Consider the following 23,120-nt stretch of genomic DNA (forward strand, 5'->3'; position numbering starts at 1 on the left):
ATTAATCTAATACACTCATTTAATGCTTACTTTAAATCTTGCTTTCATTTACTTGGACAAATTCATTAAACAAAATAAATATAATATTTATTCAAAGCTGCGAGGAATTCAACTTTTATCTTATTTTATTAGATCAAGACATGGGTCCTCATTTATCAACCTTGCATTAATACAGGTGCAAATTTGAGTTCACATTTAGTCGTACAACAGGACCATCGTGTGATTTATTGAACATTTGTTGTTGACCAATCCCAGCATACAAATGATCGGCTGCCGATTAATCATTATTAACATGTTATGCCCTTAAAACGTCCTGGTTCGGAGGCCCCGTCCACTGAGGATCAAACAAACACTGGCAAGAAAAAGAAGAAAATCCTCACTTCTGAGGTGAAGTAAAACACCGATTTGCTTTTTGACAGTGTGAAAACTGGACTTAAAGGCATGGTTTTGCAGCATACCTGTGTTTGCATCGTTTTGCTGTTTGCGGCGCGTTTGTCCCTGTCAGCCACCGCATAAAGGTGCTCATTAAAACGCTCTGTGGAAAAGGATCAGCATCATCAGCTATCGAGTAGGTGACGTCTGCCCCCCTGTGTGCAGTGGGAACAAACCTCACAGCAGAGAACCCAGAGAGACACAGAAATATGCTGTTTATTGGCCTCAGTACTCACGCTTTAGGCAATACATTTCACACTGAAAGACATTAACAAAACCCTTAAAAAGAAATAAAACTTACTCAGATCTGAACGAACGCGTGGTTGATGAATGAGGGCCATAGTGCAGGCCTCATGGATTAATTAGTTAGAAAAGAAGGTGTCAAACAAATCACTGTCCTCCACATCTATGGGACTCCACATCCCATAATGCATTGCACGAAAGTTTTCTGACAATGTCAATAAACCACAATTTAAACTTTGAAAAAATGTTTTCAAGCAAGTGATCTTTGATTTATCAAACCAGGTAGGCCTACACTATTCGTCTGTTTGATCCGCTCTTGACTTTGTTTGCGTATTCACTCGAACACGCTCTAGGATCTGTCGGTGTGAACGCACCTTAAGAGTAATGCAACACAAATTCTTCAGACTGATGTTAGGTCACAGACTTATTTAACCTAAGTTTGTTTAATTTATAACTTTGGAGACAACACCTTTTATACGTGTCCAGTCAAATTGTCTATATTAATTAGGACATGTGCAGATGCAACAGTGTAGTGATCTAGTAATCCCTGGGTCGAACCCGAGGTTCCCTGGTAACTGATAGCTCTACCACTGCAGGAAAGTCACACTTTTATTTGATGTTAAGCAAATAAATCAGTTATTAAGGTCAGGTATCTGAAGTCATGAAGCATTTCCCTCTTCTAATCAAGATAATTTGTTTCACCACTCTGTCTGTGGCCTCAGACTGAACTATAACCCAACTTTGTCATTGCTTCCTGTGTTTATAATAGACTTGAACCAAAATATACTCCCTAACTCCCGAATATTGAGAGATACAGATGGTTTCTTTAATGCAAACAGAAAGCTAATGCATCTCTTCTGCTGGTATTGACTTTTGCAATCAGCTCCTCAGTTGTTTCTCAAGGGGAAAAAGCCACAACAGGATAGTGGCTGAATCTGTTGGTGGTTGACATTTAGATCAGTCTAATCAGAGTCATTAGTGGCCTCCTCTCCTAGCTGTTCTTTGCTTATTTGCTTTAGGGGATCAGTAAGTATTCATAAAGGGACGTTTTCTTGAGGTTGGCCGGCCAGACAAGCGCGTCTCTGAATGACAAACAGTTGCTATGACAGTGAACGGTGAAATCTATCTTGATGAGAGTAGTGCTGGGCAACTGCCCTCATACCCTCATACTCATCAGAAGGCACAATGTGTTGTTCCGCTCTCAAGGTCTCTCCACTCTCTTCATCATTTCAATTTCATATTATGGTCCCCTCTCTAACGCTGATCTCAACTGTTCTTGTAAAAAGATGACCTGAGGCAGAGGCAGACTGTTAGTGTTGGTACCTGCTGAAGTGATCCATAATCAACCACGACTTAGTCACCTGGCATCATATGAATGATTAAAACCCTAAACATTCGAAAGGAACGTCTTCTTTTTCTTCTGGTTGTCCGTGGAAAGGTCAATTGTTTTGAAGTGTCTTTGGCTGTGTTCAAAATGTCATACTAACATGTACTACTCATACTCAAATGTTGATAATGTTAATTTCCATTTTCAGGGAGAAATGTTGAAATAAAAGTCAGAACTTAGACCAACAAATCTGTCTCAAGATGGACTTATCAAGAAAACGGATAGATTTCATCTACAGATAATAAAAGTTTCAGTACTTTTTAAGAGTGGATCAGTGGTAGAGTTGGTCGTCCAATAACCGAAGGGTTAAGCTCTATCCAAGTCATTGTCGTTGTGTCCTTGGGCAAGGAACTTCAACCACATTTTCTTGTATGAATGGGTATGAGTTGTGCATCAATGTTGGTGGTGGTCAGAGAGGACATAGGCGCGAAATGGCAGCCACGCATTTGTCAGTATGCCCCAGGGTAGCTGTGGCTACATTGTAGTTTACCATCACTGGTATGTCTGATATGAGTGACTGGTGTTAATGAATAACGGTTACTGTACGCGCTTTGAGTCTCCTTGAAAAAAATGCTATATAAATCTAAGCCACTGTTATTATGGGAACATTTTTTGAGTATCCACAGTGGGCACACTAGTCATACTCAACCCCCCCATGGTGCATTGCGAGCGGAATGTAAAATGGTTTTGTCAGTAGCACAATGGAGGGTCTCTGAAAATCTCAGAAATGTGGGAATGAAATGTGTAAATGAGTTTTATGGATCAAATGAGCACATGTTGATATTCTTATTCAACAAAGATATTTAGCCTCAGTGTGCTTCAGGTTTTCGTTGTTGTAGGTTCCAAATGCATCTTGAGAAACTTGGAAGTATACTTCAGTGGGAACGATCATCAACCTAATCATACTCATAGTATATTGTAGACAGTATACTCATTGAGTTTGTAGTGTGCCATTTCAAAAACAGCCCGTTTCTCGGCTGTTCTGGAGCTGAACAAAGTGGCTGGGAGAGAGGAAAGTCTGGGCCTCACTGCTAAGAATGCTGCTTACACAACCCAACCTTACATAAGCGGCAGAAAATGGATGGATAGATACATGGGGGGTCATGGAAATGTGGGAGAGGGTAGGAATATTGTACATAATGTTGTTTTTATATGTAAATGGAGGTTTTATATATTATCATGTAGTTGCATGTGTTCACTTTATATTTTATCGCACATTTCCTGTAATTTGTGTAAATGTATTCTTTTAGGGTGACAATTGAACATTCTTACATCTGGTATATTTTCAGTATTAATTTTAATGTACACTGTCCCTGTTAAATAAACCAATAAATAAATGAAAGAAAAACAATCCTGGGATTTTATTTTGAAGGAAATATTAAATTCTAACTATGATATGATCAAATATTATCATAATATCACATCATATTTTTTTTTACTTATTAGAATTTGTGCTTAAAAATATTCAAAACAACATTTCTTCCAAATTGACTCTTTTATGGTAGATTGGACTACATCCAATTTCAAGTTTAAAATCATATAGAAATGTATGTGTAACTGTTGTTATTGTTAAAGGGGTGACCCCGTTTAGTGTACCATTCCCAACACAGCCAGAGTTTTCCAGCTCCTGCTTTGCTAATTTAAGCTCATTCACCTCACCTGTGTTTACAAGCTGTAATCGTTCTTTCTCAGGTGTATTTAAGCTGTGGTCCCAGTGCTGCTCTGTTTGTCTGTGTTCCCCATTGCACTGCTGACCAGCTTTCAACTAGACTAACAAGGAGCTCGTCTCTCTTGGTCTTTTGTATACCTTCACTGTCTAAATAAACTGTTTAAATCTATTGCGAGCCCCTAACGCCCTCTGCTTTACCCTGCTCTCACTCTTCAAGAGTATTTTTATTTAAAGAAACCACAACAAAAAAAAGGATTTGACTGTCTAATAGAAATATCTGCTTTTTTGGAATTCCAGCAGGCAAATATAAGAAAGAGTAACATTGACACTGAAAGAAGGAGGGATCGAAAGGGAAAGGGCATTTCAGCAGGTAATTGCACTAACGTTCAGGAGGTAATGCAATTAATTTCCTCTGAACCAACAGACAATAGGGATGAGCAGGGCAGTGGGCTCTACGCAGCTTAGACTAGTTCTCTCCACAAGTGCAAAGGGTCAGTAAATGAAAAAAGACTGATGGATGCCTATATTATGTATAGTATTTACATTTACTAGTGCCGTCAAGAGATAAAAAAAAAAGTGATTACTATGCTCTGTTATTAAGTAATATCTTTTCTAATCTCACCTAAAAACTGCTGAGAAACGCCCTTAACTTGAGGTGTTTTTATTTAAATGACATTATTATGGCAGATCAATGGTTTGATACAACAAAGTGGTTTTATAAAGTAATTTATTGTTTTTAACAGACTTGAACGGATGTAGGCATAGCATTTACATTCTGCTGTATACACTGTATCTGTATTATACAAATGCACATTTGTATTATTATTATTTGATCTTTTTATTTTTTTCTACTGTAATGTGTGCACTTGTGTTTAATTAACAGTCTTTTACTTAATTATGTACGTTTTTCTTCATCTTTATTTCTTTCTTTGTTTAGTGTGTGTTATTTTTATTTGTATTATTTCTCGAGCCTCTGTAACACAAGTAATTTCCCCCTGGGATAAACAAAGTAATTCCGATTCTGATTCTAATGCTGTATGTGAAACTAGTCCCAAGGGCTGCTGCCACCTTTAGTTTTGACCATATAAATATTGTGTACGTTATCAATCTCCTAATAATACAAAATACAAATGGAATAAAACATCAGGTCCATATGAAGCGCTATAAGTTAGCACATCAAAAACAGTAAGAACACTTTTCTGAGCAATACTATTATTGAACACCAAACTTGTTTCTTTTTCTCTCCTTCAGATAATAACATTTATCCAGTGACGTTGTTTATTTGTCACTCATGGACTTATTAATTTTGGCTCTGAACCCTGTGTGGCTTGGAGACACTGTGTGCTTGCAGCATGTTGCAGCTAGCACTGACTGAGAGTCCGCGTTAGCTGTCCGTGCTAGCTGCTACATGTTTAGCACTGAGGTGCTGGCAAAGGCTACAAAAGCTCCAGTGATTGACAAACTCTTTCTTGCACAATTTGCACATAACTGGGCTTTTGTCTTCTATCTGTTCTTTTTTTATAAGTCAAAATTAGCTGGGTTTCCATTACAGATTTTTCGCAAAATAAAAGCGATATTTCTAAATGTCGACAAATTATAATTGCGCCTCCTTATAATAGTCTGCATTCTTTTGTTGTTTCACGTCTAATGTGGCAGTAATAATTTTTAAGTATGATTCTAAGAAATGACCCTTTTCTGTCAACACGTACTGCCCCTTTTTTTCTCAGAAAAAAAGTGGTCACGTGACCAGGGACCTCACGTCATGTGACCATGACATGACGGAGAAGGTGTTTCCATATCACTTTTGCGATACATTTGAATATCGAAACGTCTGAAATTCCACCTTATGAAGGTGTTAAAACCTTTTAGTGATATTTTAGTGTTTTTTCAAATTTCCATTGCCAGGTTTCATTGCGCTATTTAAATTTTGCGCATTTCCAAACACTGTAGCTATTAACGCCAACAAAAGCACAGTAGTTTCCCGTAACTCTTGAAATGAGAATGGTTTTGCGCTTAAAAATAAACATTATTTTTCTGACTGTCATTTTTTCCTGTAATTAATTTATCACAATGCGTTAAAATGCCCTAATATTGACATAATTTACAAAAAACTCAACGACCTCACATAGGAGAAAGAAACAGAACAATATTAAGAAACCACAAACACAGAAAAGCTTTGACTGTTATTTTTGTGACATCATTTGTCTGAGAATAACAAAAGGAAACTTATAAACAAATGACCTGTTCTGTTTGAAGTTTGATTTGAAGGCTTAATAATAAATGTCTAGCAGTGACATTTTCAGACGAGTTAATTCAGGACCAAGATAATCTGTGACGCTTTTACAATGCGGCGTTTTTAAATGAGTGTTAAAATAAAGAAAAGACGTGCATTGTTAAATGAGGCGGCGATGGAAAGTAGCAATTAGCGGGGGTTGGTTTCGCTCAATGCAGTGTAAACTATTGAGTTTAAACAAGTCTGCCTGATTGCCTGTTTTGCTCACATGTTCCAAAAAGACAAGGTCAATAGTATGGAAGAGAAGCCTCCCTCAGATGAGTTATTACACAGCACAGAGGGGAAGCCATCAGCACAGCATGGCGGCCATCGCTTCTGATGCCCGTGTCTTTGAAGTCAATTACAATCATTCTGAATTCGAGTCATTCGCATGGGTAATATTCCTTTGATCTTTCCAGTCAGATGACATTCGTCTTTAAAGATTAGCAACAAATTGGTAATTGCCGCACATTTTCGACTGATTATAAGAGAGGCCTCTTGGTTGTTATTCATTCCGATCTTGTGTGATTTGTTTAACTTACTTGTCTTTTACTCTGTAATTAAACTTGATTACATATTAAAAAGATGTCAATGACTAATTGCCAAGTGTATGATTAGAGATGTTTTAAGTCAGTGATTGATTAATGGTCACAACCCAAATAGCCAAAATATTACCGTAAGTGTTTTTTACATATAGTTTAGAGCAGTGTTTCTCAAATGGGGGTACGTGTACCCCTAGAGGTACGCCAGTTCAAAATATCTGTCCGAAACCATCCCATCAGAGTTCGGTCGGGTGTCTATCCTTTCTTCACAGTATCAGCTCCGTTCATAAACAAACATTAGAAGCACGTTCCCACGGTGGCTTGGCTGATGGATGCATTTACATTAACCACCGTGGTGTCACTATGGAGTCTGATTTTTCTAAATCCTAATATCAATCATTCCTAAAAGCTGTAATATGTTTCGACCTTTCTGTGCTTACGTCTGCATCCTGATCTTTGAACTGATGTTAGTTGACGAGTGAGAGTCAGTCATGTCATTTTTCGGTACATCTGTCTCTGAGAAGGACTGTTGTAATGATGGTGAGGAGAAAGGCCCACCTTGGTGTAAATGGCAAATCTTGAGCAGACAGGCCTTATCATTCCTGCCCTTAGCTGTGTGAAAACAGAGTCGTGCTCAGGGTGTAGGTGATGAGCGGCAGCAGTCGGCAGACAACATCACCCAGCCTCCAAGGGAAGCGATGACTCACTTCAATATTCCCCTTATCTCATGATGTGAATAGCCACCGGATACCAATACATCATATACAGTACTAGCCTCCTGGCTGCATATATACATCTGATGATGTAATTTATCTGCAGATACTTCAGCCATCCTTCAGATAATCCTACTACTTGTGTGCAATACCCTCCACTATTGATGTTTTCTTGTCCTTGTTTTGTAATTCACTCTCATCCCATAATTGGCTCAGCTCCAGACAACTAGAAAAAAAAAATCTTCTGTATGAACAATGTGATTAATTTTCATCCATTCTTTCTATCTTAACCCTCTTATTATCCTCAAATCCTAACATATTTTACCCTTGGGGTCAATATAACCGAGGGATATTTGCTTCCAGAAAAATAATTTTCAGAAAGTTTTTGACCAAGTTTTTGTGTCAGGCACTTTGGTTGTTTCAGTCAGGATCACTTTAGTCAAATTGTTTACTAGCATGCAGTTTAGATTTGGCGCTAAGGCTCTATTCCGTTCTTCACACAGCTGCGTGAAAAGCCCAAAGTGAACGGAGCTCTCCCTCGTTCTTCCATTAGCTACATGGAGAGGCATAAGCAGAGAGGGCGGTCAGCAGGACCCCCTAGATGTTAGATGGCAACAGGCGACACTGTTTAATTAGACAGAGGAGGAGCTGGGGTGGGGTTTGGGTTACGAGGCTTTTGCGGACGAAGCGTGCAGAAGAAGACATGTTGCATTGGTTTTAAAGGCAGTGCTATGACTAACTCTAACCAATGGGAAGCTTGGAATATAACCAGCTGGATGGTTGACTGAATTAAGGGGATGATGCTGTGAGTTGTTAACAGCTACTGTCAGCTGATGGGGCTGGGCTAGCTTGACTTTAATGCCTGCCTGAACTAACACGATGCTCAATTTGTTGAATACATAAATAACCTCTTGATAATGAAACCGTGACCTGTTCTCTAGCGCCACCACCAGGCCAAACTTTTAAATTAGAATTCATTAATCTTGAATAGTTTTCATCCAAATTTTCTCCAATTTACTGACAACATCAATGACCACAAAAGTATGAACCCTATTGATTGTGGTGGTGATATGAACCTTCCTGCAGCAACACCATCAGGTCAAACTTTCAGCTTTAGAGTTAGTGTGTCTTGAAAATCTTTCTCGCTAAGTCTACCCTGCTGTTGAAGTGGGGAAAGGGACTATATTGTCTTTTTTGGAAGGGGTTGTTTCTGCTGGAGGGTCAACACTCATTCTCATCAGATGAGAATGCCTCAATATCAATGTCTTTCTCAACAGAATCCTCTGTCTCAGAAACATTCTCCTCTACGTCACTTTCACTGTGAAAGAGCTGTTCCAAAACCTAATGAAAGAGCTGTTCTATACCTCATTGACAATAAACCTTTTCCTAGAGGACATTTTCAAACAGAAGAGGGCGTGCCCTTCCCCCCATGTCATGTAGCAACTCAAAAGTATCAACTCTGCACTTGCAGGTCAAATTGACCCCTTTGCATGCAATATGGGTTCAGCACATTCAAAAAGTATCATCGTAATATTTTTATCCTTAATCAATTTTACCCATCAAATAAGAAAATTCATGAAATATGACGCAAAAAAAAGGTTTGAATGAGAAAGATGTAATGGGGTCAAATTGACCCCAAGGATAAAAGGAGAGTCAATGCCTCTCCTTTCCTTGTCTTGTGATGACTGTTGGTCCATGTGACACTATTTCCAGATCATTTAATCTCTCCTGCTGTCCAGGTCAGGCTTTTCATATGCTTCTCATCAAAGTTACTAGGCTGCATCTCTCCCTCTTCTTTTATCGCCTCTTCCATATTGTGACTTGAATGCACAGGGAGGATGGGTTGACAGAGGGAGAGGGTGGGTGAAGGGTAAGGCGGTTGATGAATGCTGCTGTGCTGGCTGATTAAAGGAGGGAGGGAGTCAGGTCAATTAGTTTGCCCTTTCTTGACATAGTAGTTACTGGATGTACATCTAGAGGGTGAGATAAAAAGATCTCAAAGGGTGTGGCCGAATAGTCCCTCCTATCTCCTTTCCTATCCACTTTTCCCTAACCCCCGGAAGTGTTTTACATAACGGCCATGATAAGGAGCGTTCCAATTCTCTAAAAACTCAAAAAAGGAAGCTCAATGGTTCCTTTATAACCTCCTTTAGCCTAAGAAACACTGATGCATCCTTTACTAAAGGAGACCAGATAATGCTGACCCACAATTCCTTCCAGCAACAACATTTAAAGGGACCCGCTCACCCAAGCATTCACGGAAACTCACGATAAGAACCGAGCACTCGGTCGTTCAAGAAAAAAGGATCAGAGACATTTTTAACCACATTGTGTTTTATTCAACATATTTCATTCACCTAGGAATGCTTTGTGCGGTTATGCATTTCTTGTACCCGGATAACCTCTTTTCCTGTGATTTATATTCAAACCTTGTGATATTTGAGATTATTACAGCGGTTGGTGGCACAGGGGAAAGCGTTATAAATGCTCTTTCAGTAGTCCATTTTTGGAAATTTGTAGTTTTTTTTAACCACAGCAGACGTCATTAACCTTTGCTGCCATTGGATAATTAGGTCACCTAGTGGAAGTGCGTCTGATTGTCAAAACAAACGCAATGGCATTTCCCTAACTCCTTTAGGAGTCTCCTAACACATTACCTTAACCCCGTGACGTAGAGGAAAAGTGGATTAGAAAGGAGATTGAAGGGACTTTTCGAACGCACCCAAACTCTTTACTAAAACCATCTGTATTCCATCAGAATCTAATTGTCCACTTTTTAATCTTTGTATACATTCAGAACCAGAGACAACAGTAATCACATAAGGTATTCATTTGGTTTACTCATTTTTTCTGTCCAGTGAGCAGCGGGCGGTCGGTGGAAGAGGTGGGCTGTTCTCTACAACCCATCATGGATGCATACTATGGTGTGGTCCTGATGCCTCCAGCTTCACACCGGCCCCTCGTGTCTGAGTTGTGACAACGAGGACTCACGGACCATGACACAGATGGACTACAAATACAGCCTGTTGGGCTCCACAGTGGACGACTACCACAAGAGGCCGTTGCTGCTGCAGGTGGACGAAACGCCACTCAACCTATTTGCAGTTTTAGAGGTCAAACGGGAACTACCGAAGAGATGGAGCACGTTAAGCTACCTCCGCCGGAACCGTCTCTACAGCTTCCTGTTCGGCTTGGCCGTCATGTTCCTCATCATGGCTTCGTACATTTTGACGGGGGACAAGAAGGGCCTCCTCCTCACCCCCTCCCCTTACCACTTTACCAGCCTGGTCAGCCCTGGGCCTTTTGCCTTCAACATCTCCTCATTTAAGGATTATGCACATATAAAAGTGGTTGTCAAGTCCATTATGGCTAAGGTGGAGTTTGGCAGTAGCCGACAGCTTCCGGAGCGAAAGACTTTGGTTCAGAGTGAACCACATGTAAGCAGCAAACATTCTTCCATCCTCTGTGCTTACTGATTATATTCAAATGAAGGCTGTGGAACTAAAGACATTTGATGTTAATTTATCGATGCACAATAGTCCCCCCCATTGGTTTGGAATTAGATTTGTCTCCCTAAGTGAAACAGCATGATACTGATCTATCATTTAATTTACAATCTCGGATCTGTCTTTTAACATAATTAAATGCTAGATGAAGGGTGCTTTAAATTAGTATTCAAGGCTCATTTCAATAGAGATACAACAGGGGAAATTACTTTCGGGTTTTACTATCTAATATTAATTAAGAAGATAAAGCATCCCTAAGAAAAACAAAAAAATTTAAATAATATAATATTGTCTTTTAACAGCTATCAACAGATAATTTTGGGTTTCCATCCAACCTTAAAGCATAGTTCAATTAATTGGTAATTTAAAGTAGTAGTTCTTGACCTTTTCAGCCCGCGACCCCCAATATAAAGATTCCAGAGACCAGGGACCCCCACTGTAAGTGGTTGAACACAGACATGAACATTGATGAATAGTCATGTGAAGACAGGGCCATCTATAAGGGGGAATAAAGGGGAGAGCTTTTTGGGGCCCATCCATAAAGTCAGCAAAATGATGATCCATTGTTATATGAATCTGTGATAACCACATTTATATATTTATCTGAATAATCCTTGTTTTAACCAGAAATCAGTTAAAAGTTACCAACAATGGTGGAAAATGTGGTGAAATGGGATTTTTTAAAACCCCCCAAAAAATTGGTCAAAAGTTGCAAATTGTGAATTAGAAAAGGATGGGATAATTAGTTTTAACTGGCAAATAATGGGCATTACAATTATTGTCGTGAACGTGTCAATTTAGGCAGAAATAAGCTTGAAATATGGTGAAAAAAGGTTACAAATTGAGAATGGGTCAACAAATGCAACAACAGGTTGGAAAGTGCTGAAAATGTTATTGAAGGTGGAACCAATGTTCATAAGAGGAAATTTGATGGAGCAGTGGCAGAAATGCAAGTAATGTAGCAAAAATGCATTAAAAAGAGCCAAAATATGGCAAGAAAAAGTGATGAAAATGGGTTAAAATATGGCAAGTTTGGTGTAGTGGCAGAAAAAGGGTCAAAATAGGCAGAAATGGGCTCCAATTGTTCAAAATGTATTCTTCGTTTCTTGAAGGTATCTGGTCAGTCACTCATTACCTTCATGGTGATGTTTTTAGGGTAATAAAAGCAAAGCCTGAGAGTTCTAAAGATAATCTTCCCAACCAAAAAATAAGAGATCAATTTGTTCTCTTTGCTTTTACCTTTTTGAACTGGTCCAGATGTTTACTAAATGTTGAAAATAATTATGTGCAACTCCTTGCTACCTGCAGCTCACCTTAATGTACACAACTATTAATTGTGTGCACTGACTGTGTATACGCGTTTAAAGCAGGATGCAAATTCTGCTTTGTTTTTGGGTGAATGAGCTAAGGACACGCTACGTTTCCTGCTGGGGGAATTCATTCTGTGCATGTCACAACACAAAACAGCATTACAGATGCTGCAGTTAAGAAAACACTGGAATTAACAACATATTTGATCAATATTATTGAAATATTATCACACGTTTAAGCCTATAGGTGTAAAAATACAATTTATCTTTGAATAGTAGTAGTGAGTATCAAGCTACATGTGGGTCATTCTATGTCATTTCAACACATTTTCAGGACATCCTACGTACTTCGGTATCGAAAAAATGCTGACAATTGTTTTGTGATTATTTAATAGGTACACTATACATTTTTCATGTGATCGGATTAATAATTTTTGAGATATGGCCAATTTAGTGAGGGTGGTATGGGTGGATTATTGTGCATCCTTATTTTTATTCAATTTTTAGCTTCCAATATCACAGGTACTACACCACATAGGAAACTGAAATTTGGTATAAAAATAAAGCTCCATCTACTCTCTCAGAATTTACAAAAATATCTGCTATACATCCAATCTGGTGGGCATGCCAGACCCTCAAAACTGGAAAAATGTTTTTCGTGGTTTGGGGCTGGAACATGTTTGTGCCTTCATTAAACAACTTTACATGTGACTCAGCTTCCTGTAATTTGATCAGCTTTGAGCTTTGTACATATAGACTGTTCACATCACTAATGATTAGTCAGATATATGCAGTAGTAGTTCTTTTTTTTTTATACTGAAGTGCATGGGCCATTTGTTGAAATTACTGTCTTTTCACAGATGTTTTCAGTGATCCCTCGGGATTTTCTGCCTGGTGTGAAGAATCCCTGCTGGTACAAAGAACACACGGGAAATTTAACCGCAGACCCATACGGGACGAACTTGTATGGACGCTATTCACGGCGCTTTCGGACAATTTTCCAGCACTTGAGGAGCGCTTTCCAGGAACATTTGCTTCACCATAATGGAAAATTCTACCGCATGCGATGCCTTCCTTATTTCTACATCATCGGCCAGCCAAAGTGTGGCACAACGGACTTGTATGATAGACTGAGGCTACACCCACACGTCAAGTTCACCACTTTCAAAGAACCACACTGGTGGACTCGCAAGAGATTTGGTGAGTAGAGGCTTTTATTTGGATTTTTTAGGGTCTTTTGTGGTGCAATTTCATGAAATTTGGCAGGAGGCTATAGTTTAGTGGAAAATGTAACTTAGTTATTTTGATGCAATTATGGGACTCTTTAGCACCACCTAACATTTCTAACTTTCCACTGGTTTGAACTAGCTGGATGGCATTTGGTAGGTATATGGATTGGACCTTACTAGCAAAAATATAATTTGGAGCCATAACCTAAATTCAACAGGAAGTTTAGAATTGAGCAGGCCGAATTTGGCACTTTTTCTCAACTTTTGGCCACACTTGCCTTATTAGGTATTAATTGATAAAGCATTATGATGTCATGATTACAGTGTATGAATAATATGTGGTTATAATGGGAGTCAATGGGGCAAATTTGTACACTTCCAATACACAGGACTTTAGAATTAAGCAAATGAACATGAAATAACATTAGTCGTAAAATTTATACAGCTAGCCTTTAAAGGAGACATTCATGCATTTAAGTCCTTCCTTTTTACATATAAATCATACAGTTGTGGTCTATATAAAGCGGAACTGCAATGCTTGGGTCTGAATTCCTCATTATTATAGCTCCACAGGCCCCTTTTCTACCCCTTTTCTGATGTGCTTCGGAGAGCAACTCGTTTTGGTGCGGTCTCTTTAAATGCAAATGAGACACTTCATACCCCGCCCCCTCTCCAGGTTGCAGAAGTGACACTCGGTTCAACTCCACCCTGTTCGGCCATTTTTGTAGTTTGATGGAAGAGATACGATTATTTAGCGGCGCAGAAACTTTTTATTCCCACGTTATTTACAAAATGTCAACAACAGAAGACTTGTCCATCCAGCCTTACATGTTCGAGCCAGAGTCGGACCCGGCGGAGCGAGATGAAAATGATGATGAACCTACAGAACCCTAACAAGTGAGCTAACACAAGCGCCGAGCTAACGCTAGCGCCAAGCTAACGCTAGCGCCAAGCTAACGTCACGAAATGCATTTTAATACAGTCTTTTCAAAGACAAAAATGGCAAAATGAAATGACTAATGAAAACTTTAGACTTAAATTAAATCCCGTAGGCCATATCATCAAGGATCTAAAACGAGCACACAGCGCTAACATATGAAGACGGTGCAACTGCTATTGCTAACAAAACAATGACAGGGACGTCTTATCATCACACTTTTTAGCGTTATTTACAGCTTACTGAAGTGCTCTGTTCGTCGTCTCCAAAGATAGAAGGAATTGATCCCTCAATCAGACAAAGTCTTTTGGCAAATCCGTCTTTATACTGGCGGAGGTTGCAGAAGCAGTCATCCTTGAAGTGCTTCGCGCACACAAAAATGACCTTACCCACAGATGTGGGTACGTTTCCGTGAAAAATAAAACTCAACCAGGACCTTCGAAAAGGTTCTGATGCTGGGAGACGGATGTAGTAACCCACACGCTTCATTACACCAACAACCAAACATTTTGACTAATCCTCTCGTAACTTCTGCATCCTTGAGCTTGGACTACAAAATAAAAGCGAGAAATAAAAATGGCGGATTGCTCAAAGTGTTAGGCCTGGAGTCGATGTCCTAATTTGGCAGTTCTGCTGCAAATTCTGTGACGTTATTGTTCAAAAAACGTAATAAAGAATAGAAAAATCGAAACAGATTGAAAAATATGACCGAAACAGAATATAAAGATATCAACGGAGCACCTGAAGAGACTAATTTGAACTTTTCTGTACTTCTAAACACTCAAAATGCATTTAAGGGCTAAAAAAGTGGATTTAGCATGATATGTCCCCTTTAAAACGACCGGAATATTGAGAGCCAAACTAATTAAAACACCCAAAATGTCATTTTTGGTACCAAAGTCGCTCCAAGGGTTAAAAGTGATTTTCTCCTAGTGTTCATAATTGTAATACATTGTTATCATAAAAGTTCTGATTTTTCTTCTGCAACTTCTTTGTCGTAGAACTCCTCCTAGGCTATTATTGCATCACTAATGACACGTATGTCATCTCATAGGGGCTATGTCAAGGATGTGCAGTCGACCTTTGTTGGAGGGTCAAGGTCGCGTCAAGTGTCAAAAACCAACATTTTGTATATCTCTACGAATATTTATCGTGCAAGCTTACATTCATTTTTTCCCTATAACTTGGTCACAAATTGAGATACGGTGCTCAGACTGGTACCATTGAACAACATTTCCTTTCAATGTGTGACCTTGACTTTCATTCAAGGTCAAAATTAATGTCAAGGTCAGTCTTCTGTTTTTCATGCATTATTACTTTCAATTTAATTAGTAAAAAGAACAAACTTGTCAACAAATCATTGATATTTTTGCCACTTCTTTCAAATTGCCAAGTGTGTATTTGCCTTGCGATTACAGGTCTTGCCAAGTTTTTTTTATTTACTACTAGTTTTTATGCACATTTCAGCTTTTATTGAAGTCCCATACAGAATATTAAAAGTAGAACTTTCTAGATATCTTGTATTCCCCAAAATATGCTTGTCTTTGGCAATTGGCAAATGAAATTGGCTACATATCAACCTTATCATGGAATTTAATAGGAATTTTTCCTGCGTGCCTTTCAATTTCCCTGAACAATTCAAATGCAATTACCCAATGAATGAATATTCAATACTCACAACGTGCTGCACATAAGAATCAACTTCAAACTCACGAAACGTCACATTTGCTAAATCTTTATTTACATTCTCCATCGCTTCTCGTCAAACATTCGAAGCACTAATTGTTTTTCCCCTCTAAACTTCTGTTGGTGTGGGTTTAAATCATCATTAGCCTCTTATTAGTGAAACTTCACTCACTGTGTTTGCTTGAGACTGTGCAGCAGCATTTCCCATTAGTTGTATTCATAAGGTTAAAGAGTTGTATTAGCTCAGCCTTATGGGTGACACATTTGTCTCTGTCAAGGAGAAAAAAAAAGAACCAAGTGAGTACACGTGCTAGTTTCTGTAACATTAGCAGGTCAGGTTCATTAGTGTGTGTGTGTGTGCGTGTGTGCGTGCCTTGAATATTTTAGTCATTGTGTGACGATGGAAGTAGTAGGGACCAGTTCAGTGTGTCTCCGACCTTGTTCCCATCATAAGCCGCGCTGGGGTCCAGCAGCCAGGGTTGGGGTCAATTACATTTTTTAGTTACAATTACATTTTGAATTTCAATAATCACAATTCAATTATGATTACAGTGACCAGTATTTTTTCCCAATTACATATAAATTACAATTATCATTTTCCCCTTGAGAGTCAATTGCGAATTTGTTCTCAATTACTAAAATTCAATCACAATTACTGAGCCTGAAATAAATAACCCAATAAAACTTAACCTTCCTCTTGTGTTAGCTTTGTGTTAGCATCTCTAATGATAACGGGTCCTAAATCAGCTGTAAAAACAAATATCTATCATCTAATTTCTTTCCTATCTATTGGTTACCTTGTTAGGCTTCCTAATCAATGAAAATATAGGTTTTAATATTTTTGGTGTGGGTGCCTGAGCCTTTTTTGTGTCAGTAAAGCCCTAGATTTCATATTTTTTAAATGGTAAAAAATGACAATTGTAACATGGTGACCCATTTTTGCTTTAAATTATAATTGGCAATTTTTTATAGAATTTTCATTGCAATTACAATTACAAAGTCAATCATCTGAACTTAATTACAATTTAAAAATGGTTACGACAGCAATACATTTTTAAAATTACAATTAAATATACTTATGCCATAATTGCAATTAATTATCATATAATTGACAACCCTGCCAGCAGCATCACGTGACCTCATCAGGATGAGTAAAGCACGTATAGAAGAATCGTATACGCTGCACATTTTATCAACTGCATATCACTTTGATGTAAGTGTACATTTCTCAGCATAAGCCCATTTCTATGAAAACTGCACAACCAACAATGGAGGCTTATGATACTGGCAGTCAGAATTCTGAACAGGTGGTTATTCAAATACGTTATTTATCAAATAAAGACACAAACCGTCAAACTGTGCACAGAGCAGCCTGGCAGCAACAGGCATCTGGGCATATGGCTGTTCTGTCATCTGAAAGTGTGGCTGCCATCTTGGTTTTTCTTTTTCCATGAGCATCTGTGGTTCCATAATACCCACCAAACCAGCACAGATGGGATTAAAAGCTGTGCAAAATGTTGGAGGGGGGGGAACCCAAAATGAGAAACTCTCTATTAAGATGGCCGTTCTGTAGAAGCTTAGTAAAAATGTTTGTGGGTTCAAGTCTCAGTCTTTCTGCTGGGTTTTCAAGTCTATGCTCGCAAAATGTGTGTATTTCCTTCTATTGACCTTGAAAACATGCTGCAAGAATTTACAATGAACAAAAGTATATAAAGTAAAACAATAAATTGTGATAAAATTTAATACAAGTGTAAAGTTGCACTTCACTTCATTCTGTCCTGAGTAAAGCAAAGTGATTTGATTTATTTTAAAATATATTATGCCATTATTAGTCTCCTGAGTTAATATTTTGACACAAAAGCATATGTTTACTGAAATCCCTAAATCGACCTTTTGTTCAGTTTGATGCTGAAAAAAAGCCCTGACCTGTTGCAGTTGTATTATTGCATGTATCTATTTGAATCATTCCTAGGTGTGTTTAATGGGAGACAGTAGCTGGGTTTCCATTACCCTTGGAAATGTGCAAAATCTAAATAGCTCAATACAAACTGGTAATGGAAACATCGGAATTTTTGGAAGAAAAACACTAAATTATCGCTAAAAAGTTTTTATGCTTTCATGAGGAGTTTTTTCAGAAGTTACCATATAGAAATGTATGGCTATAGCGCTATGGAAACACTTTTTCTGCAGAGTCTCGCGGGATGAGATTTTCCAGGAGTTATGAGGCTCCAAAACAAGCTACAATGGAAACACGTTAAAAGCACAATTATACTTTGTTGAAATATCGCTTTTATTTTGGAAACACAGACAGCCCGTGTGACAACCGGTGATGACCAAAAAGGTGGCGTAGAAGAACTCTTCGGGACAACTGAATTGCAAATATTATGACATTTATTGTACAATCAGAGTCCAAAACCAGGGTGCCAAAACTTGCTGAGAGCTGCTGGCCAGATCATTGCAAACACTGCAAACTCTAAAACATTTCCCAGCAAGCTAGTGCCTATAAAGACCAGATGAAAGGTCATACAACGGGGTCATATCTATAACTTTAGCTCATTACCATATATGGAATTACCATGCTCTAGAAATAGTTGGAGAAAAAGACAACATATAAATCAGTGAAACAGGGAGCTTGTTGTTTGACCCCCAAGTTTAAATATATCTCTAGATGTTTTTCTTTTTTTTGACTCAAAAATGAAGGCCTCCAAGCTCTTCACTGTGATGTATTGAAAACAGTTAACCTTAGCTGAAAAGAGTATAAACCTTATAATATCAAGATGTTAAATACATTGATACACTTCACTTTACTACAGTGTGTTCCAGTTCATCTGGTTTCTGCTGTAAATGGTGAATGATTCTAGATAGAATGCTGTTAGTAAAGTTTTTTTTTTAACATACCTGAAATCACACTGTGATTCAACATAAGTTAAAATTTGTTATTACAGCCATGTTTCTTTCTTCAGTTATCGTGGTGTTAGGCATTTATTTCAAGAAAAAACGGACAGCAGAGATTAAAAGAAACCCATCCATTTTCACACGGCTCAGTTCTGGGCAACGACCCAACAGTTTGGGACCCCCTGCTGTAAGACACTGATCTCTCTTTCCACTGTGCTTATGAAATCCAAAGCAGATTAGATAATGGCTTCATACTGAGTTGTGTACTTACAGTGTACGGATAATCTTGTAATTCTTCTTCAAGAAATGCAGCTGTAATACCACGTCAGTTTAGCGTGGGAAACTCTCCGTGGATCTGAGTTATTCCTCCTTACACTGAGTTTTGCTCTGAGCTATTGGTCTAAATTTAATTAAGAGCACTGCATACACAGGACATCCTAGTTTTCATCATAAATATTAGGAAAGCTTTGCTGTCATAGCCAAAGAAATGCCTCTGAAGTCCATCCAGTTGCTGATGACGTCTCTAATCCTCACAAAGACTCACAAATCCTGATTGGTGGATTGATCTTGATCTGATGTGACACATTAAGCAACGTGTCGTATTTAATCTCAGTTTTGTAGTTATTTGAACTTTAAAAGGAACGACAGAGAATAATATTCTCGACATTTCGACTTTATTCTTGATTTGCCCCAAACAATTTTCTCCATCAAAATCGGCCCTAATCTCCGACCGTAGCTGTCGTACCTTTTAAAACAAGACGTATAGATGAGTGAAACTCTGGTTCAATATTTCAGAATGAAGGTGTTTGTAAATAGAAGATGTTGTTGCTTTGGTGGAAAACCTGTCAAAGTATCTTCAAATCTAACAACACCTTCACCACCACCTTGTAAATAATCATTTCATGTTCCTCTATCAGCCTGGCGACTGCAGCGCATAAAGAGGAGAGGAGGATACAAACCCAGATTATTTTCTGTTGAATTCCTCCCAGATTCACTCAGCAGCTGTAAATGTTTCATGTGTTCCTTTTTCCGCCAGGCATCATTCGTCTCAGCGAAGGCTTCCATGATCGATACCCAGTGGAAGATTACCTGGACTTGTTTGATCAAGCTGCTTACCAAATTCAGGGGAACATCACGGCGAATACCAGCGGGTCGCCCAGCCACCCAAACATCATCATCGGTAAGGGAAAACGACACGTGCTGTACATCTGAGGTTAAAATGAGTGGTTATCTTTGAGATTGATATTGCAAGTTTTTCTTTTTAATGACTTTATAGCGATCTCATAGAACAGGGGTTCTCAACATTGGGGTCAGACACTGGGAGGGAGTCGCCAGATGCTTTCAAAAAACTATGAACATTTTTCTTGAGCCCAGTTTTGCTTATTTTTACCCTTTTTCTGCAACGTCACCAAACTTGTCATATCTTAACCTATTTTCCATCACTTTTTCTTGCCATTTTTTTGCTCCTTTTAATGCATTTTTACTACATTACTCCAATTTCTGACACTTTCAATGCCTTTCATGCACGTTTTCCACTTTCAAGACATTTCCACCACCTTTCCCACCTAATGTCACATATGTTGACCCATTATTGTCACTTTTTAGCTCTTTTCACCATATTCCATGCTTATTTTTTTGGCCAACTTAGCCCCATTCACAATGTTTCATGCCCGTTATTTGCCAGTTTAAACTAATTGTTCCCAATTTTTTAACACTTGGAACTCTTTTGACCACTTTTTCTGTCTGTTTTTGCGCACTCTAATTTGCAACTTTTAACTAATTTTTGTGGTTTTTAAAATCCCATTTCACCACCTCTTCCACCATTCTTGGTCACTTTTAACCCATTTTATTTCTAATTGAAACAAAGATTTACATTTTTACGATGACTTTATACTATGGCACAAATAATACTAATCTTCCTGGATAACAGTGGGTATTATTCAAAAAAATAAATTAATGTTCATGTCTGTGTTATATACTGTATGTGGGTCGCGGGCTGAAAAGATTGAGAACCACTGCCATAGAGCACCTTAAAGCTATTGCTAAATGATAACATCAAGACAAGCATTGAGTTAATGATAAGCTAAATAAACATTGTAAGATAGTAATCAGACATCTTACTAATCAGATCTCTAGGCACTGATGTTTCCTGTTCTGCTTAATCCTTGTCTTTTTGTTCTTTTGCATCTCACTGAGTCTAGTAGTTACTCTGGGCATGCGTCAGCATCAGCGCCGTGATCTATGCAAGGAGGGGTTCTGCGTTTTGCTTGGGGGTGGGCTGACACTTGGCTGGGACTTCACTTGTAATCGTGTCTGTAATATTACAAAAGCTGCTATTAAAGCAGCAGACAGTAAGCGAGCAGCGACTTCCACTCGAGTCGGTGTTTCAGCCCAAAGGAGACACGTAATTAGCCCACATGTGTCAAACATAGCCGCTTTTAATAAATAAGATGTATTAGAAAAACTTATTTGGTCCAAGTAAATGAAAGCAACACCCAAATGAACAAATTAAGCATGAAATTAGTTTCTACAATAGATTGGAATGCAGGAGAAACATGGGAAAATACACACAATATAGCAAAGATGTGAGATTAAACACTGCGCTGGATTCCAATGACCTGGAAAACCTCTTTCCCCAGGGCACATGTCAAACTCATGGCCCGGGGATCAAATCCGGCCCTTTGTATTTTGTAGCATCCAATTCTTCCCACTGGAGAAAGTAAAAATGACAGAGAAAACATGAATCACTGTGTAAATGAAACTCAACAATATTTGCAGGGGCTCACAGTTTTCCCGGTGCTTATATTGCATGATTGCAGTCATTTTTAATGTTAAACTGTTCAAAAAACAAACAATTCTTACAAAATCCTTCAATTTTCCTAAAACTATTATATATTATTTCCCGAAATTGTATGGAAATTGGTCACAAAATGTAGGAAATGTAAAGTAAAGATCCTGTTGGGACTAATATCTATCACTTATTGCTTGGATATTGACGGTTTCTTACATAGTTTGTATTTAATATATACGTAGAAGTACAAAATAATGTAAAATAAAATCTGTGGCCCACTTGAGATCAAACTGCTCTGTATTTGGCCCCTGGACTAAAATGAGTGAATTTTACACCCCAGGATTAGCCACTTCTATGCAGTGAAGTGCTGTATAAAGGAATCTTTGTTATTTTTTGTGTGTCCGTGAAGCAAACGTATCCACAGTGGAGGAGGAGAAGCTGATCTGCATATCCTGTTTCCATCGTCTCTAAAACGCAGCTCAGGCACAGAGAGAAACTCATTTGTTTTTCATGATGGCCTTTTTTTCTGTCTGGATAGAGTTGGTGCTTTGAGGTGCAGCTTTAGCATGCTGCCCTGTTTTGTTTCCCCTCTTGAAATGAATAATGGTCGTAAGGGAGAGGGAGTGTGCTCAGTATTCCCAGCATGCCCTAGTATCGTCTGAGCTCCCGTGAAATGCCGCAAACATTCCAGTGGGACTCCTTCACTTGTTTGGCCTGTCAGAGACACACTTGTGGGAGCAAAATAAGCTCTTTTAATTGACGTGGAGACGTATTGAATAGACCTGATCACAGCATGCATAGGCAGAGTTTGACATAATTCATAATGTTGACAACAAAAATTTGCGTTGGGGCGTCGTTTAATCCCTTAACGTCCAAATGCATGTTCTCACTTATTCATGCTCTTAAAGGATTCAATGCTTCTCAATTACAGCAGCATATCACAAGTATTATATATCGTTTGAAAGCTTAGAATCTTCTGTTTTTAACCAATTTAATCCATTCTAAGACACAACCATCACAGCAAACGCAAGCTGTGTTTCCATTACCCTTGAAAATGCGCAAAATCTAAATGGCGCAATAAAAACTGGTAATGCAAACAACTGAATTTCGAAAAAAAAAAAACACTCAAATATCGCTAAAACATGTTTTACGCTTTCACGAGGGGGAATTTCGGTATTGAAATGTGTCGCAAAAGCTCAACGAAAACACTGTTTCCGCAAATACACGTCACGGAACGCGACGTACCTGGTCACGTGACCACTTCTCACCGAGAAAACATGGCGCGGTACATGTGGACAGAAGAGGAGACATTTCTTAGCGTTATAATTAAACATTATTACTGCCCCGTTAGACGTGAAGCAACAAAGGAATGCAGAGTGTTCTACGGAGGTTTGGAGCGTCCGTCTTCCTGCAGCAAAGTGTCGCGGGACATGGAAACATATTCAAATCGCAATTATAGTTTGTCGTGTAATGGAAACACAGCTACAGTCAATTATTTGGAGAATGAA

The 23,120-nt window shown here is 38.6% G+C and overlaps 1 protein-coding gene across 1 annotated transcript in view; it reads left to right on the plus strand.

Annotated features, from left to right (window-relative positions):
• Nucleotides 1-23,120, plus strand: part of chst15 (carbohydrate sulfotransferase 15) — a 42,598-nt gene that overhangs the window by 13,641 nt on the left and 5,837 nt on the right. Inside the window, exons 2-4 of the mRNA XM_028477169.1 lie at nt 10,117-10,695; nt 12,935-13,274; nt 19,858-20,001. Of these exons, the coding sequence (XP_028332970.1) occupies nt 10,255-10,695; nt 12,935-13,274; nt 19,858-20,001 (925 nt within the window). The 5' untranslated portion in view covers nt 10,117-10,254. The remainder of the gene's footprint in view (nt 1-10,116; nt 10,696-12,934; nt 13,275-19,857; nt 20,002-23,120) is intronic.

Source organism: Gouania willdenowi, chromosome 19, assembly GCF_900634775.1.
Source record: "Gouania willdenowi chromosome 19, fGouWil2.1, whole genome shotgun sequence".
Taxonomy (NCBI): Eukaryota; Metazoa; Chordata; class Actinopteri; order Blenniiformes; family Gobiesocidae; genus Gouania; species Gouania willdenowi.